The sequence below is a fragment of the Oncorhynchus nerka genome, linkage group LG4, assembly GCF_034236695.1.
Source record: "Oncorhynchus nerka isolate Pitt River linkage group LG4, Oner_Uvic_2.0, whole genome shotgun sequence".
Taxonomy (NCBI): Eukaryota; Metazoa; Chordata; class Actinopteri; order Salmoniformes; family Salmonidae; genus Oncorhynchus; species Oncorhynchus nerka.
In genome coordinates, this window is record NC_088399.1 from 88,523,702 (window position 1) to 88,548,776 (window position 25,075).

General features: G+C 43.8%; 1 protein-coding gene across 1 annotated transcript in view; it reads right to left on the minus strand.

The window, feature by feature from the left end:
• The window catches only part of LOC115128828 (CUB and sushi domain-containing protein 3-like), a 997,580-nt gene that overhangs the window by 13,421 nt on the left and 959,084 nt on the right, over window positions 1-25,075 (minus strand). The window contains exons 62-63 of the mRNA XM_065018010.1: window positions 17,546-17,619; window positions 3,053-3,164 (exon numbers count right to left, since the gene is read on the minus strand). Coding sequence (XP_064874082.1) covers window positions 3,053-3,164; window positions 17,546-17,619 — 186 coding nt within the window. The remainder of the gene's footprint in view (window positions 1-3,052; window positions 3,165-17,545; window positions 17,620-25,075) is intronic.

Below are 25,075 nucleotides of genomic sequence, written 5' to 3' on the forward strand. Positions count from 1 at the left end.
GCCATTAAACCCCTACAACTCATCCAGAACGCCGCAGCCCGTCTGGTGTTCAACCTTCCCAAGTTCTCTCACGTCACCCCGCTCCTCCGCTCCCTCCACTGGCTTCCAGTTGAAGCTCGCATCCGCTACAAGACCATGGTGCTTGCCTACGGAGCTGTGAGGGGAACGGCACCTCAGTACCTCCAGGCTCTGATCAGGCCCTACACCCAAACAAGGGCACTGCGTTCATCCACCTCTGGCCTGCTCGCCTCCCTACCACTGAGGAAGTACAGTTCCCGCTCAGCCCAGTCAAAACTGTTCGCTGCTCTGGCCCCCCAATGGTGGAACAAACTCCCTCACGACGCCAGGACAGCGGAGTCAATCACCACCTTCCGGAGACACCTGAAACCCCACCTCTTTAAGGAATACCTAGGATAGGATAAAGTAATCCCTCTCACCCCCCCTCCCCCTGAAAAGATTTAGATGCACTACTGTTCCACTGGAGGTCATAAGGTGAATGCACCAATTTGTAAGTCGCTCTGGATAAGAGCGTCTGCTAAATGACTTAAATGTAAATGTAAATGGGTCTGTTTGAATAGACTAACATGTAAAAACATGGCATGCTAGCTCCATCCTGGTGGCACAGAGGACTAATTCCATGGACAGAGAACAGAAGATCATAGGTTTGAATCTCACTGACGCCGTGCCAAAGTAATAATACAACATTCTCAGAAACTCCCTGCAACCTAAAAATGTACGTTTTCACATTCGTTCTCAGGACATAAAAAAAAATTTTTTACCAGTCAGGAAACTTATGACTTCGTTTCTAGAACCTAATCGGAAACCAAATACATACGTTCTCACAACTTCCAAGGAACCAAATCTGCTAGCTGGGCAGACAGAGAGTGTGCATCCACTGCCACCCTGGCATTTCTTTTCCATTTGACTGGAAATTATATCTGTATTCCAATCATTTTCTCATACAATACATTAATATTGCGGTAAGCCTATACTTAGTGTATATAAATCATATTTTAACACCATTTCCTCATACTACTACTACGTGCTATATTCGTATACTACTACTGTGCTATATCGTTATACTGCTAGATGGAGGGGTGGTTGGGGGTGGGTGCTTTGCCATGGTGTGACGTGGGAGTGACGTGTATGTGTGAGTGGAGAGGGATGGAGACAGGCTGTATGGGGAGATAAGACCAGGGTTCGCCTTTCTCTCCTCCATGCCTGGATGGGGACATTAACACTCCTGGGATAGGTGACACAGAGAGACAAGGAGAGAGAGAGTGTGAGTGAGTGAGAGACAGAGAGAGAGAGAGAGAGTGTGAGAGAGAGTGTGAGAGAGAGAGAGAGAGACAAAAAGAGACCACCATCCCCTCTATACCCCCCCCCATCTCACCCCACTTTACCCTGCCTCACCCTATCCCCATGGAGGTAGCTGAGTGGATAAGACTACCCTGAGGGGGGCTGACTGACGATTCGTGTGGATGGTTGCCTCCAAACGGCACCCTATCCCCTATATTGTGAACTACATTCTCCTATGGTCCCTGATCAAAAGTAGTGCCCGATACAGGGGATGTGGGCCATTTGGGAGGGAGCCGATGTGAAGGTTAGGGTCTCTCCCGCTAGGCTGGGTCTCTGAATCTACCTCCATAAAGATTATCTCTTCATGAGAATCATCCTTCCCCTCTGATATATCAGCTCACCTGCTGTGACGGTGAGAGTAGAAAATGATCCTTGCTGTTTCCAATAATGTGAATTAATTTTCAAAGTAGCAGTTATTAAATATGACCTTGAAGCTTGGCAGAGTGCTCTACTTTATCATTGAAAAAGTAATGAAGCCCTTTGGTTCGGTAGCAGGCGCTAACGGAGATAGTTGTGCCATGATCCTTCTAAGATCCTTGTTACCTAGGAAACAGCCAACTGCTATTATGCAAGTAAAACTTTTTGAAAAACACCTGCATGTAATCACCTGCAAGACTCCTGCCTGACATAACAGATGTACTGTATAATTCTCAAAGATGTACAGTACAAGCCACACTTTCTGAGCGTCAGTACGGCACAACCATGAAAAACTAGTGTAGTTAGGACCACATCACGTCTCCCTCTCTCCCTCTTCTTACTCTTTGTGGCTAATGTGTAAAAAATTGTCAGTGGGTCCTAAGATGTGTTTATTTTACAGATGAACACGGTGATATGGTCAGAGTGACATGTCATGTTCAGGGTGACATGTCACGGTCAGAGTGATGTCAGTGAGAATGGCCAGAAGTGACGGATATCATGGAGGTCCCTAGCTAGAGTCGGGGATGGACTGACTATAGAAACAGAATCCTAGAATAGGTTGACCATAGAAATAGAATCCAAGAACTGGTTGACCATAGAAAAATAATCCTAGATTGGGTTAACCATAGAGATATAATCTTAGAATGGGTTGACCATAGAGACAGAATCCTATAATGGGTTTGACCATAGAAACATAATCCTAGGATGGGTTTGACCATAGAAACATAATCCTAGAATGGGTTGACCATAGAACTAGAATCCTAGAATGGGTTTATCATAGAAATAGAATCCTAGAATGGCGGGACCATAAAACTACAATCCTAGAATGGGTTGACCATAGAACTAGAAATATGAAATATGGGCTGACCATATAAATGCAATTATATAATGGGGGCTTTTCCTATGATGATGTCATCGTGGGCATCGGAGGGTATAGCAACAGCAGTTGTTGTGACTGGGCACCACAGAGGGACAGTTGGGGGTGGTTCTCAAACCTCTTCTGGGGACCGTTCCATGTATTTGATCGATTCCACAGCTAGCACTCCTGATTCAACTTGTCAACTAATCATCAACTCCTTGACTAGGTGAATCAGGTGAGTTAGTTCAGGGCTACAACAAATTGTGAAAATGTCTGAGGGTCCCCAGGAGAGGTTTGAGAACCACCCCCTCCCTATACTGTCCCTCTATGACCCAGTCACAATAACGGCTGTAGCTATACCCTCTGATTCCGTGACATCATCAGAACCACTGCAGTAGGGGGTGTGATGTGACTCACGGATACACTCTGGCTGGGAGCCGCTCCAGGTAAGGTCAGCCTGGCAGAGCCGGGTGGTGGAGCCCTGGAGCAGGTGACCCAGCTGGCACTGGAACGCCACCATGCTGCCCACCTGTGTTAGAGTAGAGAGACAACTGAGTGCACCTGCATTATCAATAGGCGCAGGAGTAGGGAAACACAACACAAACACACACACACACACACACACACACACACACACACACACACACACACCATAGTTAGGATCTATGTAGTTATAGTAAAAATGGCATAAAGAGTATCATATATTCTTATATGCACACTAGTCTCAGAGGCCTATAAAAAGTCATTGGGCTTCAAGTGTGAGGAGTCAGGCTAGCGAGGAATAGAGCAGTGGGAGTGTTCAGCGTGAGGAGTCAGGCTAGCTAGGAATAGAGCTGTGGGAGTGTTCAGCGTGAGGAGTCAGGCTAGCTAGGAATAGAGCTGCGGGAGTGTTCAGCGTGAGGAGTCAGGCTAGCTAGGAATAGAGCTGTGGGAGTGTTCAGCGTGAGGAGTCAGGCTAGCTAGGAATAGAGCTGCGGGAGTGTTCAGCGTGAGGAGTCAGGCTAGCTAGGAATAGAGCTGCGGGAGTGTTCAGCGTGAGGAGTCAGGCTAGCTAGGAATAGAGCTGCGGGAGTGTTCAGCGTGAGGAGTCAGGCTAGCTAGGAATAGAGCTGCGGGAGTGTTCAGCGTGAGGAGTCAGGCTAGCTAGGAATAGAGCTGCGGGAGTGTTCAGCGTGAGGAGTCAGGCTAGCTAGGAATAGAGCTGCGGGAGTGTTCAGCGTGAGGAGTCAGGCTAGCGAGGAATAGAGCTGTGGGAGTGTTCAGCGTGAGGAGTCAGGCTAGCTAGGAATAGAGCTGTGGGAGTGTTCAGCGTGAGGAGTCAGGCTAGCTAGGAATAGAGCTGTGGGAGTGTTCAGCGTGAGGAGTCAGGCTAGCGAGGAATAGAGCTGCGGGAGTGTTCAGCGTGAGGAGTCAGGCTAGCTAGGAATAGGAGTGGTTCAATTGAAAGGCCAGTTTGATATCAACTTTGATGTTGCTATCAAACAAAGGCTGTGATGTACACACACACACACACACACACACACACACACGAGTCAACTCTTGAATCCCTATGAAAGGTTTTGTTTAAGCAGCCTACATCAAACCAAGACGTTCCTTGGTTCAGACTGATCACTGATGCCCTTTCAAAGAGCGACATATCAGATTAGCCCTTGTCAGCTCTTTTCAGCTCTCTCAGCCTTCCTCTGCTTGCATGCGTGTGTGTGTAGATGTGTGTGAGACCGTGTGTGTGTGTGACAGAGCCTGGGGAGTGAAATATGAAAACGTGTCATGGAATGACACAGTGGCTTCACACATTAATTGATTAACACGTCGTCCCCGGTGCTGAAACACAGTCTGACGAGTAATAAGACTCATGGCCTTATCTCTGGGATACAATATCTCCTTCTCTTTGCTTCAATATCATTAGGCTGCAGCCAGTAGTCTCCTCTCCTTCTCCCCTGTCCCTCTCTCCCCCTCCCGCTCTCTTTCTCATTTCTTAATCTCTCTCTCTCTCCCTCCCTCCCTCCCGAGGGCGAGACAAATGATTTATGGGTGTGAAAGCCTGATATTTCACTGTTCTCTCTGAAGCCTGGGCATGACTTGACCCCAAATGTTACAATAAGGCTTGAATTCTTAATGCCAGCGCATCTGGGCAAGAGCCCTTCCTCGCCCTCCTCCTCCCTCTCACTCCATATTATATTTATCCCCTGACAAAAATATGAATAAAGTTCATTCCCGGCAAGAGCCCTCAAGCCGTTCTCTACCCCCTTCCTCCCTCTCACTCCTTTTCCCCTGGCGAAAATATTCCTAAAGTTCATTCATGTTACAAGACGCGGGAGCTCTTTTCCATGTCTTGACTTAATAAGGAGGAGCTACCGAAATAGCAATGAGAAATAACTCTCCCCTTCCCTTCTGTGTGTTCCGTGTGTTCTGTGTGTTCCGTGTGTTCCGTGTGTTCCGTGTGTTCCGTGTGTTCCATGTGTTCTGTGTGTTCTTTGTGTTCTGTGTGTAACCATCTCCTTTATCTAGTAGTGGTCCACCAGCGTAGCTCTGAACACTGCATAATGTACTAGTGGTTACTATAATGGATTGATGATTTAGTACAATGTGCGCTAGATAGATGTCTTCTATCTAATAGTTTATGATGGAACAGAACCCCAGGAGAGAAGGAAAACACTGTTGTCTTTGACTACATGCTGCTCTTCACTTTTATGTCATTTGATATTTGCTGCCTTTCTTTTTTATTCACAATTAGAGGCAAGCCATGCAGCAAATGTGTTTCTCTTCTCCCAGACAAATCACGGCAATTTGCCGTACAGTTTTGCCATTTATCAGTCCTAACAACGTAAACACAGATCTGTTGGTGGGGGAAAGTTGTAGCGTTTTAAGGCTCATTAGGGACAAGGAACGGAGGAAGGACTGCTTGTGTTTACAGGTCCCGCTGTGTAGACACCATAGGACTCCAGAACGGTTACACACACACACACACACACACACACACACACACACACACACACACACACACACGGATAGAAACATGGATGGAAGCATGCATATGCACACACAATGAAATAATACCCACACAAATATGAACCCTTGTAAACACAAACCGGGTTAGACTCTATTCTCAGCATCAACACTGTTTTCTAGCTTGCTCGTGACATTTGTGAACAGTAACGTACACCATGGTAAGGTGTTTCAGAGCTATTCTCAGTAACGTACACCATGGTAAGGTGTTTCAGAGCTATTCTCAGTAACGTACACCATGGTAAGGTGTTTCAGAGCTATTCTCAGTAACGTACACCATGGTAAGGTGTTTCAGAGCTATTCTCAGTAACGTACATCATGGTAAGGTGTTTCAGAGCTATTCTCAGTAACGTACACCATGGTAAGGTGTTTCAGAGCTATTCTCAGTAACGTACACCATGGTAAGGTGTTTCAGAGCTATTCTCAGTAACGTACACCATGGTAAGGTGTTTCAGAGCTATTCTCAGTAACGTACACCATGGTAAGGTGTTTCAGAGCTATTCTCAGTAACGTACACCATGGTAAGGTGTTTCAGAGCTATTCTCAGTAACGTACACCATGGTAAGGTGTTTCAGAGCTATTCTCAGTAACGTACACCATGGTAAGGTGTTTTCAGAGCTATTCTCAGTAACGTACACCATGGTAAGGTGTTTCAGAGCTATTCTCAGTAACGTACACCATGGTAAGGTGTTTCAGAGCTATTCTCAGTAACGTACACCATGGTAAGGTGTTTCAGAGCTATTCTCAGTAACGTACACCATGGTAAGGTGTTTCAGAGCTATTCTCAGTAACGTACACCATGGTAAGGTGTTTCAGAGCTATTCTCAGTAACGTACACCATGGTAAGGTGTTTCAGAGCTATTCTCAGTAACGTACACCATGGTAAGGTGTTTCAGAGAGCTATTCTCAGTAACGTACACCATGGTAAGGTGTTTCAGAGCTATTCTCAGTAACGTACACCATGGTAAGGTGTTTCAGAGCTATTCTCAGTAACGTACACCATGGTAAGGTGTTTCAGAGCTATTCTCAGTAACGTACACCATGGTAAGGTGTTTCAGAGCTATTCTCAGTAACGTACACCATGGTAAGGTGTTTCAGAGCTATTCTCAGTAACGTACACCATGGTAAGGTGTTTCAGAGCTATTCTCAGTAACGTACACCATGGTAAGGTGTTTCAGAGCTATTCTCAGTAACGTACACCATGGTAAGGTGTTTCAGAGCTATTCTCAGTAACGTACACCATGGTAAGGTGTTTCAGAGCTATTCTCAGTAACGTACACCATGGTAAGGTGTTTCAGAGCTATTCTCAGTAACGTACACCATGGTAAGGTGTTTCAGAGCTATTCTCAGTAACGTACACCATGGTAAGGTGTTTCAGAGCTATTCTCAGTAACGTACACCATGGTAAGGTGTTTCAGAGCTATTCTCAGTAACGTACACCATGGTAAGGTGTTTCAGAGCTATTCTCAGTAACGTACACCATGGTAAGGTGTTTCAGAGCTATTCTCAGTAACGTACACCATGGTAAGGTGTTTCAGAGCTATTCTCAGTAACGTACACCATGGTAAGGTGTTTCAGAGCTATTCTCAGTAACGTACACCATGGTAAGGTGTTTCAGAGCTATTCTCAGTAACGTACACCATGGTAAGGTGTTTCAGAGCTATTCTCAGTAACGTACACCATGGTAAGGTGTTTCAGAGCTATTCTCAGTAACGTACACCATGGTAAGGTGTTTCAGAGCTATTCTCAGTAACGTACACCATGGTAAGGTGTTTCAGAGCTATTCTCAGTAACGTACACCATGGTAAGGTGTTTCAGAGCTATTCTCAGTAACGTACACCATGGTAAGGTGTTTCAGAGCTATTCTCAGTAACGTACACCATGGTAAGGTGTTTCAGAGCTATTCTCAGTAACGTACACCATGGTAAGGTGTTTCAGAGCTATTCTCAGTAACGTACACCATGGTAAGGTGTTTCAGAGCTATTCTCAGTAACGTACACCATGGTAAGGTGTTTCAGAGCTATTCTCAGTAACGTACACCATGGTAAGGTGTTTCAGAGCTATTCTCAGTAACGTACACCATGGTAAGGTGTTTCAGAGCTATTCTCAGTAACGTACACCATGGTAAGGTGTTTCAGAGCTATTCTCAGTAACGTACACCATGGTAAGGTGTTTCAGAGCTATTCTCAGTAACGTACACCATGGTAAGGTGTTTCAGAGCTATTCTCAGTAACGTACACCATGGTAAGGTGTTTCAGAGCTATTCTCAGTAACGTACACCATGGTAAGGTGTTTCAGAGCTATTCTCAGTAACGTACACCATGGTAAGGTGTTTCAGAGCTATTCTCAGTAACGTACACCATGGTAAGGTGTTTCAGAGCTATTCTCAGTAACGTACACCATGGTAAGGTGTTTCAGAGCTATTCTCAGTAACGTACACCATGGTAAGGTGTTTCAGAGCTATTCTCAGTAACGTACACCATGGTAAGGTGTTTCAGAGCTATTCTCAGTAACGTACACCATGGTAAGGTGTTTCAGAGCTTTTCTCAGTAACGTACACCATGGTAAGGTGTTTCAGAGCTATTCTCAGTAACGTACACCATGGTAAGGTGTTTCAGAGCTATTCTCAGTAACGTACACCATGGTAAGGTGTTTCAGAGCTATTCTCAGTAACGTACACCATGGTAAAGTGTTTCAGAGCTATTCTCAGTAACGTACACCATGGTAAGGTGTTTCAGAGCTTTTTTTGTGTTCTTGAATGAAAATGTCTTCTTCATCAGAAATATCCACCATCACCATGCTCATCATCATAATCATCATCATCATTCTATAGCTAGTCTTTATTTGTCTTTTTGCTAGCTAGGGCCATCTACTTTAAGTGCTGCCGGTCTTCCCAGTAGCCTTCTTGGTATGTGAACTGCTGACTGCTATTAACTTGCAGATGATTGTTGACACATCAACCAGGATTAAGGGGCAGGGCAATTTGCAACTGGTGGTTTCTCCTCTCCGAGGCAATCAGCAATTAGTACAAGGAGGTGAGCTCTTCACCTCTGCAAGGCAATGGTCAATTGGTGTTAGTACTTCAGTCTCCCTTGTTTTCTCAGCTGTCAACGGCGGTCTCGTCGCAAAACTAAGGCCATCGCCAAAACAAAGATGGTTCTGCGGAGTTGTTCTGGGGAGTTGTTCTGAGGAGTCGTTCTGAGGAGTCGTTCTGCGGAGTCGTTCGAGAAAGGAAGGAGAGCTTCACACCACTGTCTCACTTGAGTATCTTACCTAGTTATTTTCTGATGATCTCATTTTTCTCTTTTGCAGCATTGGCAGCCATGTGTGGTTTTTCTATACCGGTTCGCTCCTCTCCCTTTAGGCTTTACAGACGCTCCCCAACCCTTGGCTGCAACTCTTTTAATTTAGTGTACCCTGCACGCACAACATTTGAAATTCCTGGGGCTTCATTTATCAATATTGCGTAGAAACTATTCTAAAATACTACATACGAACAGAATTTATAATGTCTGTATGCATAGAAAAAGTGTGTTTTATCAAACACTCCTATGAGAGTTACACACACTGGTAGGAGATAACCATTGATCAATACCAATTGTTCTCAGCCTCAGTGCTCATGCAGAACCTTGGCGATTTGCATTTCGAAACGCCCCTAATTAACCTTATATGGTCAATTCATCCCTTCAACCCACGGGGAATATACAATGCCGTACCATGACATACAATGGCACAACTAATTAAAAAAACATGTTTCTGAGACTGAAATAGAGGTGCTCGTGTCAGAGGTTGAGTAGCTACAAAGAGAGGACTATTAGGACAATTCAAGTTACTTCAAATGATTAGACAACACAGACCAATAAGCCATCCATCCTCAACAGCTCCCTCCTGTAAGCATATAGACCAACTATTGTTCTGCAGAATGAACGAGTTGTGAGTTCCACCTGGCCACCTTGCCACCACATTCAGTTGCATCTTTTGACCATCACTTAACCTGTCACCTGTACATTAAGAGGGGAAGACTTGTCTGTCCACATAGTTTAAATCCTTTTGGGCTGGTTCTTTTATGTCGATGTGGGTGCCGCCTTTTTCTCTATCCGCATTTGGGAATTCATTGATGGCATCATGTCAAAGAAACCCCTCTTGACTTCAATCTGTTGTGCAATCTTGTATTGAAATTGTATGTTACTGTTTGTTTTGGCTCATGGAGGGCTGTGAGATTCCGATCGGCAAGCTCCTGTTGAAAAGTGCCCGTTGCCAAAAACCCCAAGACGGATAGCACATGGTTGTGCACCGGAATGGCATGTGTTTCCTTTTTAAAGTAGGTCTCAAATCTTTGCAAAAATCCTATGAAATTGGTTTTGGGAAACGATATCTGATGAGCCAATCTGTTCTCTCTGAGAAATGCAGCATGGGCCAAATCTTCCAACAGAGCAAGATCAGACATCCCTTTTTCGATTTCCCATTACCTCAGTCTTTTATAGTATGTCAACAATGGTTTCACTTTCAGATATGCCTTTTATTTAACAAATTACTGTACTTGATATGGATTATTATCGTAACAAATGCACTGATGTGGTCAAATGATATGATATTGATAGCATGTCAAGATATAGTGCACTCATACTGGTGGCAGGTAGCCTAGTGGTTAGAGTGTTGGGCCAGTAACCAAAAGGTTGCTGGATTGAATCCCTGAGCTGACAAGGTAAAAATCTGTCATTCTGAACTAGGCAGTTAACCAACTGTTCTCCAGTAGGCCGTCATAGTAAATAAGAATTTGTTCTTGACTAGTTAAATAAAGGTTCATTTTTTTTTTATTCTGACGCCTTCACTTATTCCACAGAGACAGGATTGAGTCGAGGCACAGATCTGGGGAAGGGTACTAAAACATTTCTGCAGCATTGAAGATTCCCCAAAACACAGTGGCCTCCATCATTCTACAATGAAACAAGTTTGGATCCACCAAGACTCTTCCTAGAGCTGGCCGCCCGGCCAAACTGAGCAATCGGGGGAGGGGAGGTGACCAAAAACCTCAATGGTCACTCTGACAGAGGTCCAGAGTTCCTCTTTGGAAATGGGAGAACCTTCCAGAAGGACAACCATCTCTGCAGCACTCCACCAATCAGGCCTTTATGTGTTTTAATTTTAAATTTTAAATTGAACCTTTATTTAACTAGGCAAGTCAGTTAACCTCTCTCGGGTAGGGGGCAGCATTCGGAATTTTGGATGAAAAGCATGCCCAAATTAAACGGCCTGCTACTCGGGCCCAGAAGATATGATATGCATATAACTGGTAGATTTGGATACTCTAAAGTTTCCAAAACTGTTAAAATAGTGTCTGTGAGTATAACAGAACTGATTTAGCAGGTGAAAACCTGAGAAACATCCATTCAGGAAGTATTTGTATGTGTGGTTTTGTAGTTTTCTATTCAATGCCATTACAGTATCCATTGACTTAGGACTCCATTTACATTTCCTATGCCTTCCACTAGATGTCAACAGTCTTTAGAAATCGTTTCAGGCTTGTATTCTTATAAATGAGGGAGTAAGACCAGTCTTAACGAGTGGACCCTAATGTGACGCAGAGTTTTTTCAGGCGCATGTGCATTTCTTGTTTACCTTTTATATTGGCGACGTTATTGTCCGGTTGAAATATTATAGATCATTTAGGCTAAAAAACAACCTGAGGATTGAATATAAACATCGTTTGACATGTTTCTATGAACTTTACGGATACAATTTGGAGTTTTTGTCTGATTGTTTTGACTGAGTTTGAGCCTGTGGATTACTGGAGAAAACGCGCAAAACGGAGGTTTTTTGATATAAAGAGACTTCATCGAACAAAAGGAACATTTATTGAGTAAATTAATGTCTTCTGATTGGCACCATATGAAGATCATCAACGGTAAGGGATTCATTTTATCTCTATTTCTGAGTTTTGTAACGCTTCTGCTTGGCTGGTTACTGTTTGTAATAATTTGTCAACCTGGTTATGTTCTGGGCTAGGTATGTTCTGGGCTAGGTATGCTTTCGCCGCAAAGCATTTTATAAATATGACACTGTGGTTGGTTTAACAAGAAGTTAATCTTTAAACCTATGGAAAATATGTTTTGTTTTCAGAATTTTTATAATGAGCATTTCTGTAATTGAATTTGGCGCTCTGCAATCTCACTGGATGTTGGCCAGATGGGACCCTAGACAGGTTAAGAACAAATTCTTATTTACAATGACAGCTCACACAAGCCAAACCCAGATGACGCTGGGCCAATTGTGCACCGCCCTATGGGACTGGATTTGAACCAGGGTGTCTGTAATGATGCCTCAAGCACTGAGTTGCAGTGTCTTAGACCACTGCGCCACTCGGGAGCCTTTAAGGTACAGTTGCCAGACGGAAGCCACTCCTCAGTAAAAGGAACATAACAACACTTGGAGTTTCCAAATGACACTGAAAGGACTCTCAGACCATGAGAAAAATATTATTTGGCCTGTATGCCAAGCGTCACGTCTGGAGGAAACCAGGCACCGCTCATCACCTGGCCAATACCATCCTTACGATGAACCATGGTGGTGGCAGCATCATGCTGTGGGGATGTTTTTCAGCGGGAGGGACTGGAAGACTAGTCAGGATCGAGGGAAAGATGAATGGAGCAAAGTACGGAGAGATCCTTAATGAAAACCTGCTCCAGAGCACTCAGGACCTCAGACTGGGCCGAACGTCCTTCCAACAGGACAACGACCCTAAGCACACAGCCAAGACAATGCAGGAGTGGCTTCGGGACAAGTCTCTGAATGTCTTTGACTGGCCCAGCCTGTAACATATACGCAAAGACTCGGGAAGCAAGTACAGGGAGTAAATGTAACAAATAACTGAACATGGAACAAAACAAGAAACACGAGTAGCGCACAGACATGAAACACAGAAACAGAATCAATAACGCCTGTGGAAAGAACCAAAGGGACTGACAGATATAGGGGAGGTAATCAGGAAGGTGATGGAGTCCAGGTGAGTCTCATGAGGCGCAGGTGCGCGTAACGATGGTGGCAGGTGTGCGGAATAATGAGTAAACTGGCGACGTCGAGCGCCAGTAGACGTGACAGTACCCCCTCCCTTCAACATATATTTTCCCAATGCTATGCTTGTCAAGCAGTTCCCTTATTCCACCACTTGTGCGAAAGCATGGTCATGGCTGTGCATAAATTTACACACACTCTCAAGCAAACGTTCATATTGATAAATCTCACACTTTGCCTGGAAATGATCCCACGCATGGTTTACGAAAAGATAGATAATGGCGCCGGAGGAGATGGCTGCCATTTTACGGTCCCCTAACCAATTGTGCTATTGTGTGTGTTTTTTTGCGTTATTTGTAACTTATGTTTCTGTTATTTTTCTTACTTATCTATTTTTTAAAACTTAATTAACACATTTTTTCTTAAAACTGCATTGTTGGTTAACTTAAGGTATAGGGGGCAGCATTTTCACTTTTGGATAAATAGTGTGCCCAATTTCAACTTCCTGCTACTCATGCCAAGAATATAAGATATGCATATTACTAGTAGATTTGGATAGAAAACACTCTGAAGTTTCTAAAACTGTTTGAATCTTGTCTGTGAGTATAACAGAACTGATGTAGCAGGCAAAACCCTGAGGACTAACCATTCAGAATTTTTTTTTTTTAGGTCTGTCTGTTCAGTGAGTTCTCATTGGGAAACAATATTTCTTAGGCACTTGTTTGCAGTTCCTACCGCTTCCACTGGATGTCACCAGTCTTTGGAATTTGGTTGAGGTTATCTAGGAACTGGGTAACACTGTTGAGAGTTGCTCAAGACTTGAAAAGTAGCGTTGGTTTGTTGTCTTCCTGTATTGAACACAGATAGACCCGTCTTCAATTTGATCGATTATTGACGTTTAAAAATACCTAAAGTTGCATTACAAAAGTAGTTTGAAATGTTTTGGCAAAGTTTACAGGTAACTTTTGAGATATTTTGTAGTAACGTTAAGCAAATTGGAAGCTGTTTTTTTCTGGATCAAATGCGCCAAATAAATGGACATTTTGGATATATATGGACGGAATTAATCGAACAAAAGGACCAATTGTGATGTTTATGGGACATATTGGAGTGCCAACAAAAGAAGCTTGTCAAAGGTAAAGCAAGATTTATATTTTATTTCTGCGTTTTGTGTAGCGCCTGTAGGGTTGAAATATGCTACTTTCTTTGTTTACTGTTGTGCTATCATCAAATAATAGCTTCTTATGCTTTCCCCGAAAAGCCTTTTTAAAATCTGACACGTTGGCTGGATTCACAACGAGTGTAGCTTTAATTTAGTATCTTACATGTGTGATTTAATGAAAGTTTGATTTTTATATCATTTTATTTAAATTTGCCGCGCTGCATTTTCCCTGGCTTTTGGCCAAGTGAGACGCTAGCGTCCCCTATCCTAGAGAGGTTAAGGGCTTGTAGTAAGCATTTCCCTGTAATACCTGTTGTATTTGGAACATGCGGCAATATCATTTTTTTTATTTGTGCCTTATTATTTATAAATGAGGCCCCAAGTAGCGTTTGAAACTGCCGATCTGTGGTCAAGAATGCTGAGTTCATCTTCAGTCCCTTGACTTTTTGGCCCTGACGGAGACATGGACCACCCCAGAGAACACTGCTACTCCAGCTACTCTCTCCATCTGACTACGGTTTCCTTCATAGTCTGAGAGCATCTGGTCATCGCGGTGGTGGCACAGGGCTACTAATTTCTCTTAAGTGGAGATTTTCTATTTTCTCCCTCTCACCTGTCCATCTCCTCATTTTAATTCCATGCTGTCACTGTCACCTGTCCACTCAAGTTTAACATTATCGTCATATATCGCCCACCAGGTGCCCTTGGAGAGTTCTTCAATGAGCTTGATACCTTGATAAGCTCATTTCCTGACGATGGCTCACCGCTCTTCGTATTTGGCGACTTCAACCTCCTGACATCTGCCTTCAATTAATTTATTTCCAAATCTTTCCTTCCCCTCCTTGCTTCTTTTGGCCTCACCTTTTCCCAGTCCTTTCCCACTCACAAGGCAGGCCATACGCTTAACCTCACCTTTTCCTAGTCCCTTCCCACTCACAAGGCAGGCCATACGCTTGACCTCACCTTTTCCCAGTCCTTTCCCACTCACAAGGTAGGCCATACGCTTGGCCTCACCTTTTCCCAGTCCCCTCCCACTCACAAGGCAGGCCATACGCTTGGCCTCACCTTTTCCCAGTCCCCTCCCACTCACAAGGCAGGCCATACGCTTGGCCTCACCTTTACGAGAGGTTGCTCACCTACTAATCTCACTGCAACCCCCTCCAGGTCTCTGATCACTACTTTGTTTCCATTTATGTCTGACGCAATCGTCACTCTCTCTCCCACTACTCCTCTTCTATCCTATCATCTCTCCCTTCTGCTAAATTCGTCTCCCTCCTGATTCTGCCAATTCGACCCTACTCTCCTCCCTTTCCGCATCCTTTGACTATCACTGTCTCCTTTCCTCCTGGACGGCTCGGCCCTCCTATCCTGCTCCGTGGCTGAGGGACTCATTGAGAGTTTACAGAACAGGGCTGCGGGCAGCTGAGCAAAAATGTTCTCATCCTCATAGATCTATCTGTTGCCTTCGCCACGTGAACCATCAGATCCTCCTGTCTACCCCCTCAGGACTGGGAGTCTCAGGCTCTGAACACTCTTGGATAGCATCCTAAATGGTATGCTGCTCCTACCAGGTGACGTGGAGAGGATCTGTGTCTGTACCACATACTCTCACCACTGGTGTACCCCAGGGCTTAGTTCTAGGCCCTCTCCTCTTCTCTCTATACACCAAGTCACTCAGCTCCATTATATCCTCACATGGTGTCTCCTAACATTGCTATGTGGATGGCACAACTGCTTTTCTCCTTCCCCTTGTGACACCCAAATGGCAACACGCATCTCTGCTTAGATGTCGGCCCACCACTTCAAGCTCAACCTTGACAAGATGTAGCTGCTCTTCCTACCGGGGAAGACTTTCCCGCTCCAAGACTCTCCATCCCAGAGTGCAAAGTACCTTGGCGTGAACCTGGACAACACCCCTGTCATTCTCTGCAAACATCAAAGCAGTGACTACAGGTCCATGCTCTAAAACATCCGTAGAGTATGACCATACTTCACACAGGAAGCGGTGTAGGTCCTAATCCAGGCACTTATCATCTTCTGTCTGGAGTACTACAACTCGCTGTTGGCTGGGCTCTCCACGTGTGCCATCAAACCCCTGCAACTTATCCAGAATGCTGCAGCTTGCCTGGTGTTCAACTTTCCCCATATCACCCTGCTCCTCCGCACACTCCTGAAGCTAGGAGAGAAGAGACCATGCCCATCTTCCAAAAACATCTGAAACCCTACCTCTTCAAAGAGTGTTCAAAGACTTTGTGCATCAGCATCACTTGCTGTGCGGTAGCAGAGAGAACAGTCTACGACTTGTGTGGTTAGAATCTTTGACAATTTTTAGGGCCTCCCTCTGGCATCGCCTGGTATAGAGGTCCTGGATGGCAGGGAGCTTAGCTGTAAAACGTTTTGAGGATCTGACTGCCCATGCCAAATCCTTTCAGCCTCCTGAGGGGGAAGAGGCATGGTCATACCCTCTTCACGACTGTGTTGGTGTGTGTGGACTATGATAATTCCTTAGTGATGTGGATACCGAGGAACTTGAAGTGCTTGACCTGCCCTGTGGACGAGGATGTGCTCGGCCCTCCGTTTCCTGTAGTCAAAGATCCTTTGTCTTGAGGGAGAGGTTGAGGGAGAGGTTGTTGTCCTGGCACCACACCGCCAGGTCTCTGGCCTCCTCCCTGTAGGCCATCTCATCGTCATCAGTGATAAAGCCTACCACCGTCTTGTCATCTGCAAACTTAATGAATGAACAGGGAGTACAGGAAGGGACTCATCACACCCCGTGAGGGGCACCGTGTTGAGGGTCATTGTGGCAGATGTGTTGTTGCCTATCCTCACCACCTCGGGGCGGCCTGTTCGGAAGTCCAGGATCCAGTTGCAGAGGGAGGTGTTTAATCCCAGGGTCTTTAGCTTAGTGATGATATGTGGTTGTCCCCCCTAGCTATCTAAAGATGAATTAACTAACTAACTTTAAGTCACTCTGGATAAGAGTGTCTGCTAAATGGCTAAAATTAAATTTTTTGGGACCATGATTAACATGATATCATCGTCATTGACACCATCAGCCTCACAGTAATGATTGTCTCGGCTCAGACATTACATACAGAGATCTGAAATTTAAAGAAGTCAAATGCCAGAGGGAATTTGCATACAAGTAATGAACATATTCATTGCCTCATTTGCATATCATTAGCCAAGGAAAATGTCCCAATGAGAAAGGTACGTAAAGTAACTTTGTCAGGCTAGAGCATTGTCTCTAAACCAATGTCTTGCCATTCAGTCACGATTTATAATTATTTTTACCACATGAGCTTAGTGTGTGAATAAGAGCCTTGAAGTATCGCTAACACTTAAGGACTTCCTACACAACACATTCACAGACAGTACATTAACATAGTATCTTCAACATGCAATCTGAGTGTCATATGGTCATGGCAGAGTCCCAAATGGAACCAAATTCCAATATAGTCCCTTTGGGCTCTGGTCAAAAGTAGCGCACTACATATGGAATAGGGTGAGGGCCCTGGTCAAAAGTAGTGCACTACATATGGAATAGGGTGAGGGCCCTGGTCAAAAGTAGTGCACTACATATGGAATAGGGTGAGGGCCCTGGTCAAAAGTAGTACACTACATATGGAATAGGGTGAGGGCCCTGGTCAAAAGTAGTGCACTACATATGGAATAGGATGCTATTTTGGACGCAACCCAATGATTTTGAGTGTGGGACTTTATCTCCTTACCTTGAAGCCATAGGTTCTGTTCAGAGAACCATAGCGAGGTGTCCCTGGGTTCTCACAGGTAGTACGGGTCGGTTCTAAGGAGAACAAGAGAAAGGAACATTATCTTAGAGACCTATAGACTATATACCTATAGACAGTATCACTGGCTGGGGGTCCAGCCTATGTAGGCACTTGAGACTTACAGTCTGCCTCACAAATGGAACCCTATCCCCTTTATAGTGCACTGTTCGACCAGTGTCGATAGGACTCTGGTCCAAAGTAGTGGACTAAAAAGGGAGGCATTTGGGACACAGTCACATGAACAGCTATAGTTCCCATAATGATTCAACATAGCTTACTGCAGTGATACCCAGCCTACAACCGAGTTATGTGTGTGTTTGTGTGCATACGTGAGTGCTTATGAAGGTGGCTCAGAAATTCAATTCTTCCCGAGTGTGTTTACGTAAGCGCAGCAGTGGCACTGTAGTCACATAACAACCAGACAGCAAGATAGTCCTTAATAGGCTAGGCAGAAGACCCAGCAGGGGGCAGTGTTACGGCAGCGTTGCAGCAGCGTCAGGCCCAGCTGTGTGGCTGTGTGGAGGGAAGCAGCATCATTAGGATGTAGAGGACATCCTCGGCTTGACGCATAGACCTGGATTCAATGCAGCCTCAGAAAATGACAGCAGCACACACTACCACCACAGCCAGCCTAGTTAACCCACACAGCAACGTGCCATAATTTACACCGTCGCAGCTTCCTCCTCTACTGGATGACAACATAATCGAAACAGAAATGCAGTCTGGGGAAATGTTTGTGTGAACTAAACATGATTGAGGAAAAACCGTAGTTTGTGTCAGTGTCAAACGAGGCCTGTCTGCACATACCTCATTTTGGTTCAATGACATATACATCCCCCCCTCTACAGACCCACCCACTCAGACTCAGTCACACACATATTAATAATACCCCGCACCTCCCCATTCACTCCACACACACTCAGAATAGGCAAATCTGATCCCAAGCAATTCTCATCATCCTGAGAGGTTCCGTCTTGGAATATATGACCTTTTCATAAACACTAGCCTACATATTTCTGAACACAGTATTTATCCTATCATGTCTGTGTGGATATGTGTATTCAAACAATATGTGTTTCATTGTATGATGTAGTAACATTATACGAGACTCCTTTGTCAATGTCTTATAAGTTATAGGCATGATGATCTGCAGGTAACTGTTGGAATGTCATAAGAATGCAGTTTCAATAGGGTAACAGTTAACCAATATTCTGAACCCTCTGTCATAAGGGCAACATATCATGTTCATAACAGTGCCATAACAGATGACATAAATAGTCATGACAGCTTATGAACAGCTTATGGCAACTCATTTGACAATGCCATGTCACCGACCATGTTGAAATCAGTTAATTAGCTAGTCTTAAAACTAGCCCAAATATGTTTTTTTCTTCTTCAATTTCTTTCTTATTTTTTGTACCCCGTTTTCATGGTATCCAATTGGTAGTTACAGTCTTGTCTCATCGCTGCAACTCCCATATGGAGAGGCAAAGGTCGAGAGCCGTGCGTCCTCCGAAACACAACACATCCAAGCCGCACTGCTTCTTGACACAATGCCAACTTAACCCGGAAGCCAATGTGCAGGAGGAAACACCGTGCACCTGGCGACCGTGTCAGCGTGCACTGCGCAAGGCCCGCCACAGGAGCTGCTAGTGCGCGATGGATCAAGGACATCTCTGCCGGCCAAACTCTGGCCCCATGGGTCTCCCGGTCACGTCCGGCATGCAACAGAGCCTGGACTTGGACTTGAACCCAGAATCTCTAGTGGCACAGCTAGCACTGCGATGCAGTGCCTTAGACCACTGCGCCACTTGGGAGGCCAGCCCCAACATTTACCGCATTTCAGCATGACCCCCCTATAGGTCAATCAGTGTTCACATGTTCCTGTGTTGTGACACGTCAATTAATCACACCTCTATTATTTGACTCATACCACATTTTGTTGTGTTACGGCCTGAATTTAAAATGGATTAAATGTAGATGTTCGTGCCGTGGGGGAGATCTTTCGTGGGCTATACTCGGCCTTGTCTCAGGGTAGTAAGTTGATGGTTGAAGATATCCCTTTACTGGTGTGGGGGCTGTGTTTTGGCAAGGTGGGTGGGGTTATATCCTGCCTGTCTGGCCCAGTCTGGGGGTATTGTTGAACGGGGCCACAGTGTCTCCCGACCCCTCCTGTCTCAGCCTCCAGTATTTATGCTGCAATAGTTTATGTGTCGGGGGGCTAGGGTCAGTCTGTTATATCTGGAGTATTTATCCTGTCTTATCCGGTGTCCTGTGTCAATTTAAGTATGCTTCCTCTAATTCTCTCTCTCTCTCACCCTCTTTCTCTCAGAGGACCTGAGCCCTAGGAGCATGCCACAGGACTACCTGGCCTGATGACTCCTTGCTGTCCCCAGTCCAGACATGCTACCTTGTCCCGGAACTGCTGTTTTCGACTCTCTCTCTCTACCGCACATCAGCTATGAAAAGCCAACTGACATTTACTCCTGAGGTGCTGACCTGTTGCACCCTCTACAACCACTGTGATTATTATTATTTGACCCCGCTGGTCATCTATAAACGTTTGAACATCTTGGCCATGTACTGTTATAGTCTCCAACCGGTACAGCCAGAAGAGGACTGGCCACCCCCTAAGAGCCTGGTTCTTCTCTAGGTTTCTTCCTAGGTTCCTGAGTTTTTCCAAGCCACCGTGCTTCTACATCTGCATTGCTTACCTTTTGGGGTTTTAGGCTTGGTTTCTGTATAGCACTTTGTGACATCGGCTGATGTAAAAAGGGCTTTAGAAATACATTTGATTGATGTTTTGTCCCTGGGCTACACACAATACCCCCATAATGTCAAAGTGGAATTATGCTTTTCTACATTTTTACAAATGAATAAAACATTAAAAGCTGAACTGTCTTGCGTCTATAAGTATTCAACCCTTTTGTTATGGCCTATATAAGTTCAGGAGTAAAAATTTGCTTAAGAAGTCACATAATAAGTTGTGGTCCTTCCTAACTCAGTTGCCAGAGAGGAAGGAAACATCTCAGGGATTTCACCATGAGGCCAATAGTGACTTTAAAACAGAGCTTAATGGCTGAGATATGAGAAATCTGAGGATGGATCAACAACATTGTAATTATTCCACAATACTAACCTAATTTACAGTGAAAAGAAGGAAGCCTCACAGCTGCAATGGCGGCCAAAGCTGCTTCAAAGTATTGACTCAGGGGTGTGAATACATGAGATATTTCTGTATTTCATTTTCAATAAAATTTCTAAAGACATGTTTTCACTTTGTCACTATGGAGTATTGTGTATAGATGGGTATTATATTTCATCCATTTTGAATTCAGGATGCAACACAACAAAATGTGGAATAAGTCAAGGGGTATGATTAGTTTCTGAAGGCACTGTAGTTTACAAATTACAAAATGACATATCGGTTGCCTTACCCTGTAAGCAGCCTATGGAAAAGGAATGACAGCAATCCATGACTTGGTTTAGTTTCTCTGGCACATTTCCATTTGTGCCACAAATGCTCAAATGTTAGTGTGTGGAAACCAAACCAAAGCATGGATTTCTGTCATACCTTGTCCATAGACTGCTTACAGGGAAAGGAAACCAATATGTAATTTTATCATTTGATTGAACTATCCATTGTATTTAAATAGATAACAATTGACTTGTTGCTAATGGTCTAATAATCCAGTGACAAGTGTGCCAATGATTTGAATATTCAATTAGTGAAATTTGATGTGAGGAGTTCTCCTCACATATTGATGTGAGGAGTTCTACTGAACTGTTCTTCAGGGATCTGGAGCTTAACCAGATAAGGTCAGTATTCAGGAGGCTGACAGACAATAGATATATGTTCACAGATATGTAGACAGCAGGTAAGGTTTGGATTAGAGGTCGACCGATTAATCGGAATTGCCGATTGCCGGAAATCGGTATTTTTGGACCCCGATTTTGCCGATTTTATTATATATATATATATATATATATTACACCTTTATTTAACTAGGCAAGTCAGTTAAGATCACATTCTTATTTTCAATGACGGCCTAGGAACGGTGGGTTAACTGCCTTGTTCAGGAGCAGAATGACAGATTTTCACCTTGTCAGCTCGGGGGATCCAAACTTGCAACCTTACAGTCAACTAGTCCAACGCAATAACGACCTGCCTCTCTCTCGTTGCACTCCACAAGGAGACTGCCTGTTCTGTTACGCGAATGCAGTAAGCCAAGGTAAGTTGCTAGCTAGCATTAAACTTATCTTATAAAAATCAATCAATCAATCATAATCACTAGTTAACTACACATGGTTGATGATATTACTAGATATTATCTAGCGTGTTCTATGTTGCATATAATCTGACAGAGCATACAAGCATATAAGTATCTAAGTATCTAACTGAGTGGAGGTAGGCAGAAGCAGGCCCGTAAACATTCAATCAAACAGCAATTTTTTGTGCGTTTTGCCAGCAGCTCTTTGTTGTGCGTCAAGCATTGCGCTGTTTATGACTTCAAGCCTATCAACTCCCGAGATGAGGCTGGTGTGACCGAAGTGAAATGGTCACTAGTTAGCGCGTGTTAATAGCGTTTCAACCGTCACTCGCTCTGAGCCTTGGAGTGGTTGTTTCCCTTGCTCTGCATGGGTAACGCTGCTTCGAGGTTGGCTGTTGTCGTTGTGTTCCTGGTTCGAGCCCAGGGAGGAGCGAGTAGAGGGACGGAAGCTATACTGTTACACTGGCAATACTAAAGTGCCTATAAGAACAAAGGTTAATGAAATACAAATGGTATAGAGGGAAATAGTCCTATAATTCTTATAATAACTACAACCTAAAACTTCTTACCTGGGAATATTGAAGACTCATGTTAAAAGGAGCCACCAGCTTTCATATGTTCTCATGTTCTGAGCAAGGAACTGAAACGTTAGCTTTCTTACATAGCACATATTGCACTTTTACTTTCTTCTCCAACACTTTGTTTTTGCATTATTTAAACCAAATTGAACATGTTTCATGATTTATTTGAGGTTAAATTGATATTATTGATGTATTATATTAAGTTAAAATAAGTGTTTGTTCTGTATTGTTGTAATTGTCAATATTACAAATCAAATCAAATGTAATTTTTTTTTAAATCGGCCGATTAATCAGCATTGGCTTTATTGGTCATCCAATAATTGGTATCGGAGTTGAAAAATCATAATCGGTCGACCTCTAGTTTGGATGAGAGGAAAGGGAGGGTATTAAACACATATAGTAAGTATGTGTGACTATGAAGCCTAGGGGCCGGTTTCCCGGACACAGATTACGTCAGAGTCCCAAATGGCACCCTATTCCCTATATGGTGCACTATTTTTGACCAAGGTCCATAGAGCTCTAGTCAAATGAAATGTACTACACTGAGTGTACAAAGCAGTAAGAACCCCTTCCAAATATTGAGTTGCACCCCCCCTCAATTCGTCAGGTAATGGACTCTAAAAGGTGTCTAAAGCATTCCATAGACTCCAATGCTTCCCACAGTTGTATCAAGTTGGCTGGATCTCCTTTGGGTGGTGGACCATTCTTGATACACATGGGAAACTGTTGAGCATGAAAAAGCCAGCATCATTGCAGTTCTTGACACAAACAGTGTGCCTGGCACCTACTACCATAGACATTCAAAGGCACTTAAATATTTTGTCTTTCTTATTCACCCTCTGAATGGCACACATACACAATCCATGTCTCAATTGTCTCAAGGCTGAAAAATCCTTCCTCAACCTGTCTCCTCCTTTCCATCTACACGGATTGAAGTCGATTTAACAAGTGACATCAATATAAGGGATCATAGCTTTCACCTGGATTCACCAAAAAAAGTGTTTGGGAAACTGGCCCTAAATCTATCCAGATTGTGTGGTTGGTTCTTTAAAAAGGCCCGTGGATCAATACCCACCACAACTCTCTGAGTCATCACACGGATGCTGCTGCCTTTCTCACTATAAAGGGATCTGAGATATTTTGAGAAGGTTATTTCTCTGCGTCAGGAGATGTTCAAACCCCTACTGGTTATTTCTCTGCGTTAGGAGATGTTCAAACCCCTACTGGTTATTTCTCTGCATCAGATGTTCATACCCCTACTGGTTATTTCTCTGCGTTAGGAGATGTTCAATTGATGAATGATCTATTATATTAATAGCACCCTATTCTCTCTATAGTCAAAGATGATCTATTATATTAATAGCACCCTATTCTCTCTATAGTCAAAGATGATCTATTATATTAATGACACCCCATTCTCTATATAGTCAAAGATGATCTATTATATTGAGAAGATAGCTGAGTGGCTGCTCTAACAATGGAAATACATGATTGAAGATAGGCGAGATCAGGTGGGACCATTCTAGCCAATGAGAGGGCAGATACACCTTGCCGGAATGCTTCCAAGTATCACTACATTTCTAACAGCCTAACTTCAATTAGATCAAATAAACCTCACGTAATTCAACACTCTCATAGACCTCCATACAAAAAAAGAGCTCATCTCACCTGGATAGATTTTGGCCAGAAGTAGTGCACTACTTTTGACCAGGACCCATTTGGGACGCAATCCCAGACTCTTCAGGAAGACAGACTCATGTACAGTATAACCCTGGTTTTCCAGACCAGACAATGAGCACTAATTAAGGTGAAAGCAGAAGTATAGAACCTATATGCTCTGGGACAGTAATATCAGTATAGAATCTATATGCTCTGGGACAGTAATAACAGTATAAAATCTATATCCTCTGGGACAGTAATATCAGTATAGAATCTATATCCTCTGGGACAGTAATATCAGTATAAAATCTATATGCTCTGGGACAGTAATATCAGTATAGAATCTATATGCTCTGGGACAGTAATATCAGTATAAAATCTATATGCTCTGGGACAGTAATATCAGTATAGAATCTATATGCTCTGGGATAGTAATATCAGTATAGAATCCATATGCTCTGGGACAGTAATAACAGTTGATATGATAAGGTGCTCTTCAGTTTTCCCAGGCCTGTAGCTTTAACAAAGGAATTGGAGGTTAAAAAACACCAAAGCACTCTTACCAGGTAGTTAAAACAACTATATTGAGTTGACATGTCCATCTAGCAAAATTAAAAACAAGGCAAACAAGTCTTAGTTTGTTGTGTCCTATTTTTGGTGCGTTTGTTCAGTCTCCCAAATTCCTTACTCTTCACGAAAAAAAAGAATGTCCTACGTTACAGCACTGAAAATAGAAACTTCTGTCAAGCTAGACAATGACACCAGCCAGGTCTGAAGGCTAGGGCCAGGAGAATGTCACTAACGTGATCCCCTGATGGAACAGAATCCCCTACAGCCATTTCATATCCGGGCTCTTCCCCTGTGATACGCGCTCTCCCTTTAAAAGGAATGACCCTGCCTTTTTTTGGAATGATCTCATCAATAAGAGATGTGTCGAGGTTTGTGCAGTGTATCACATT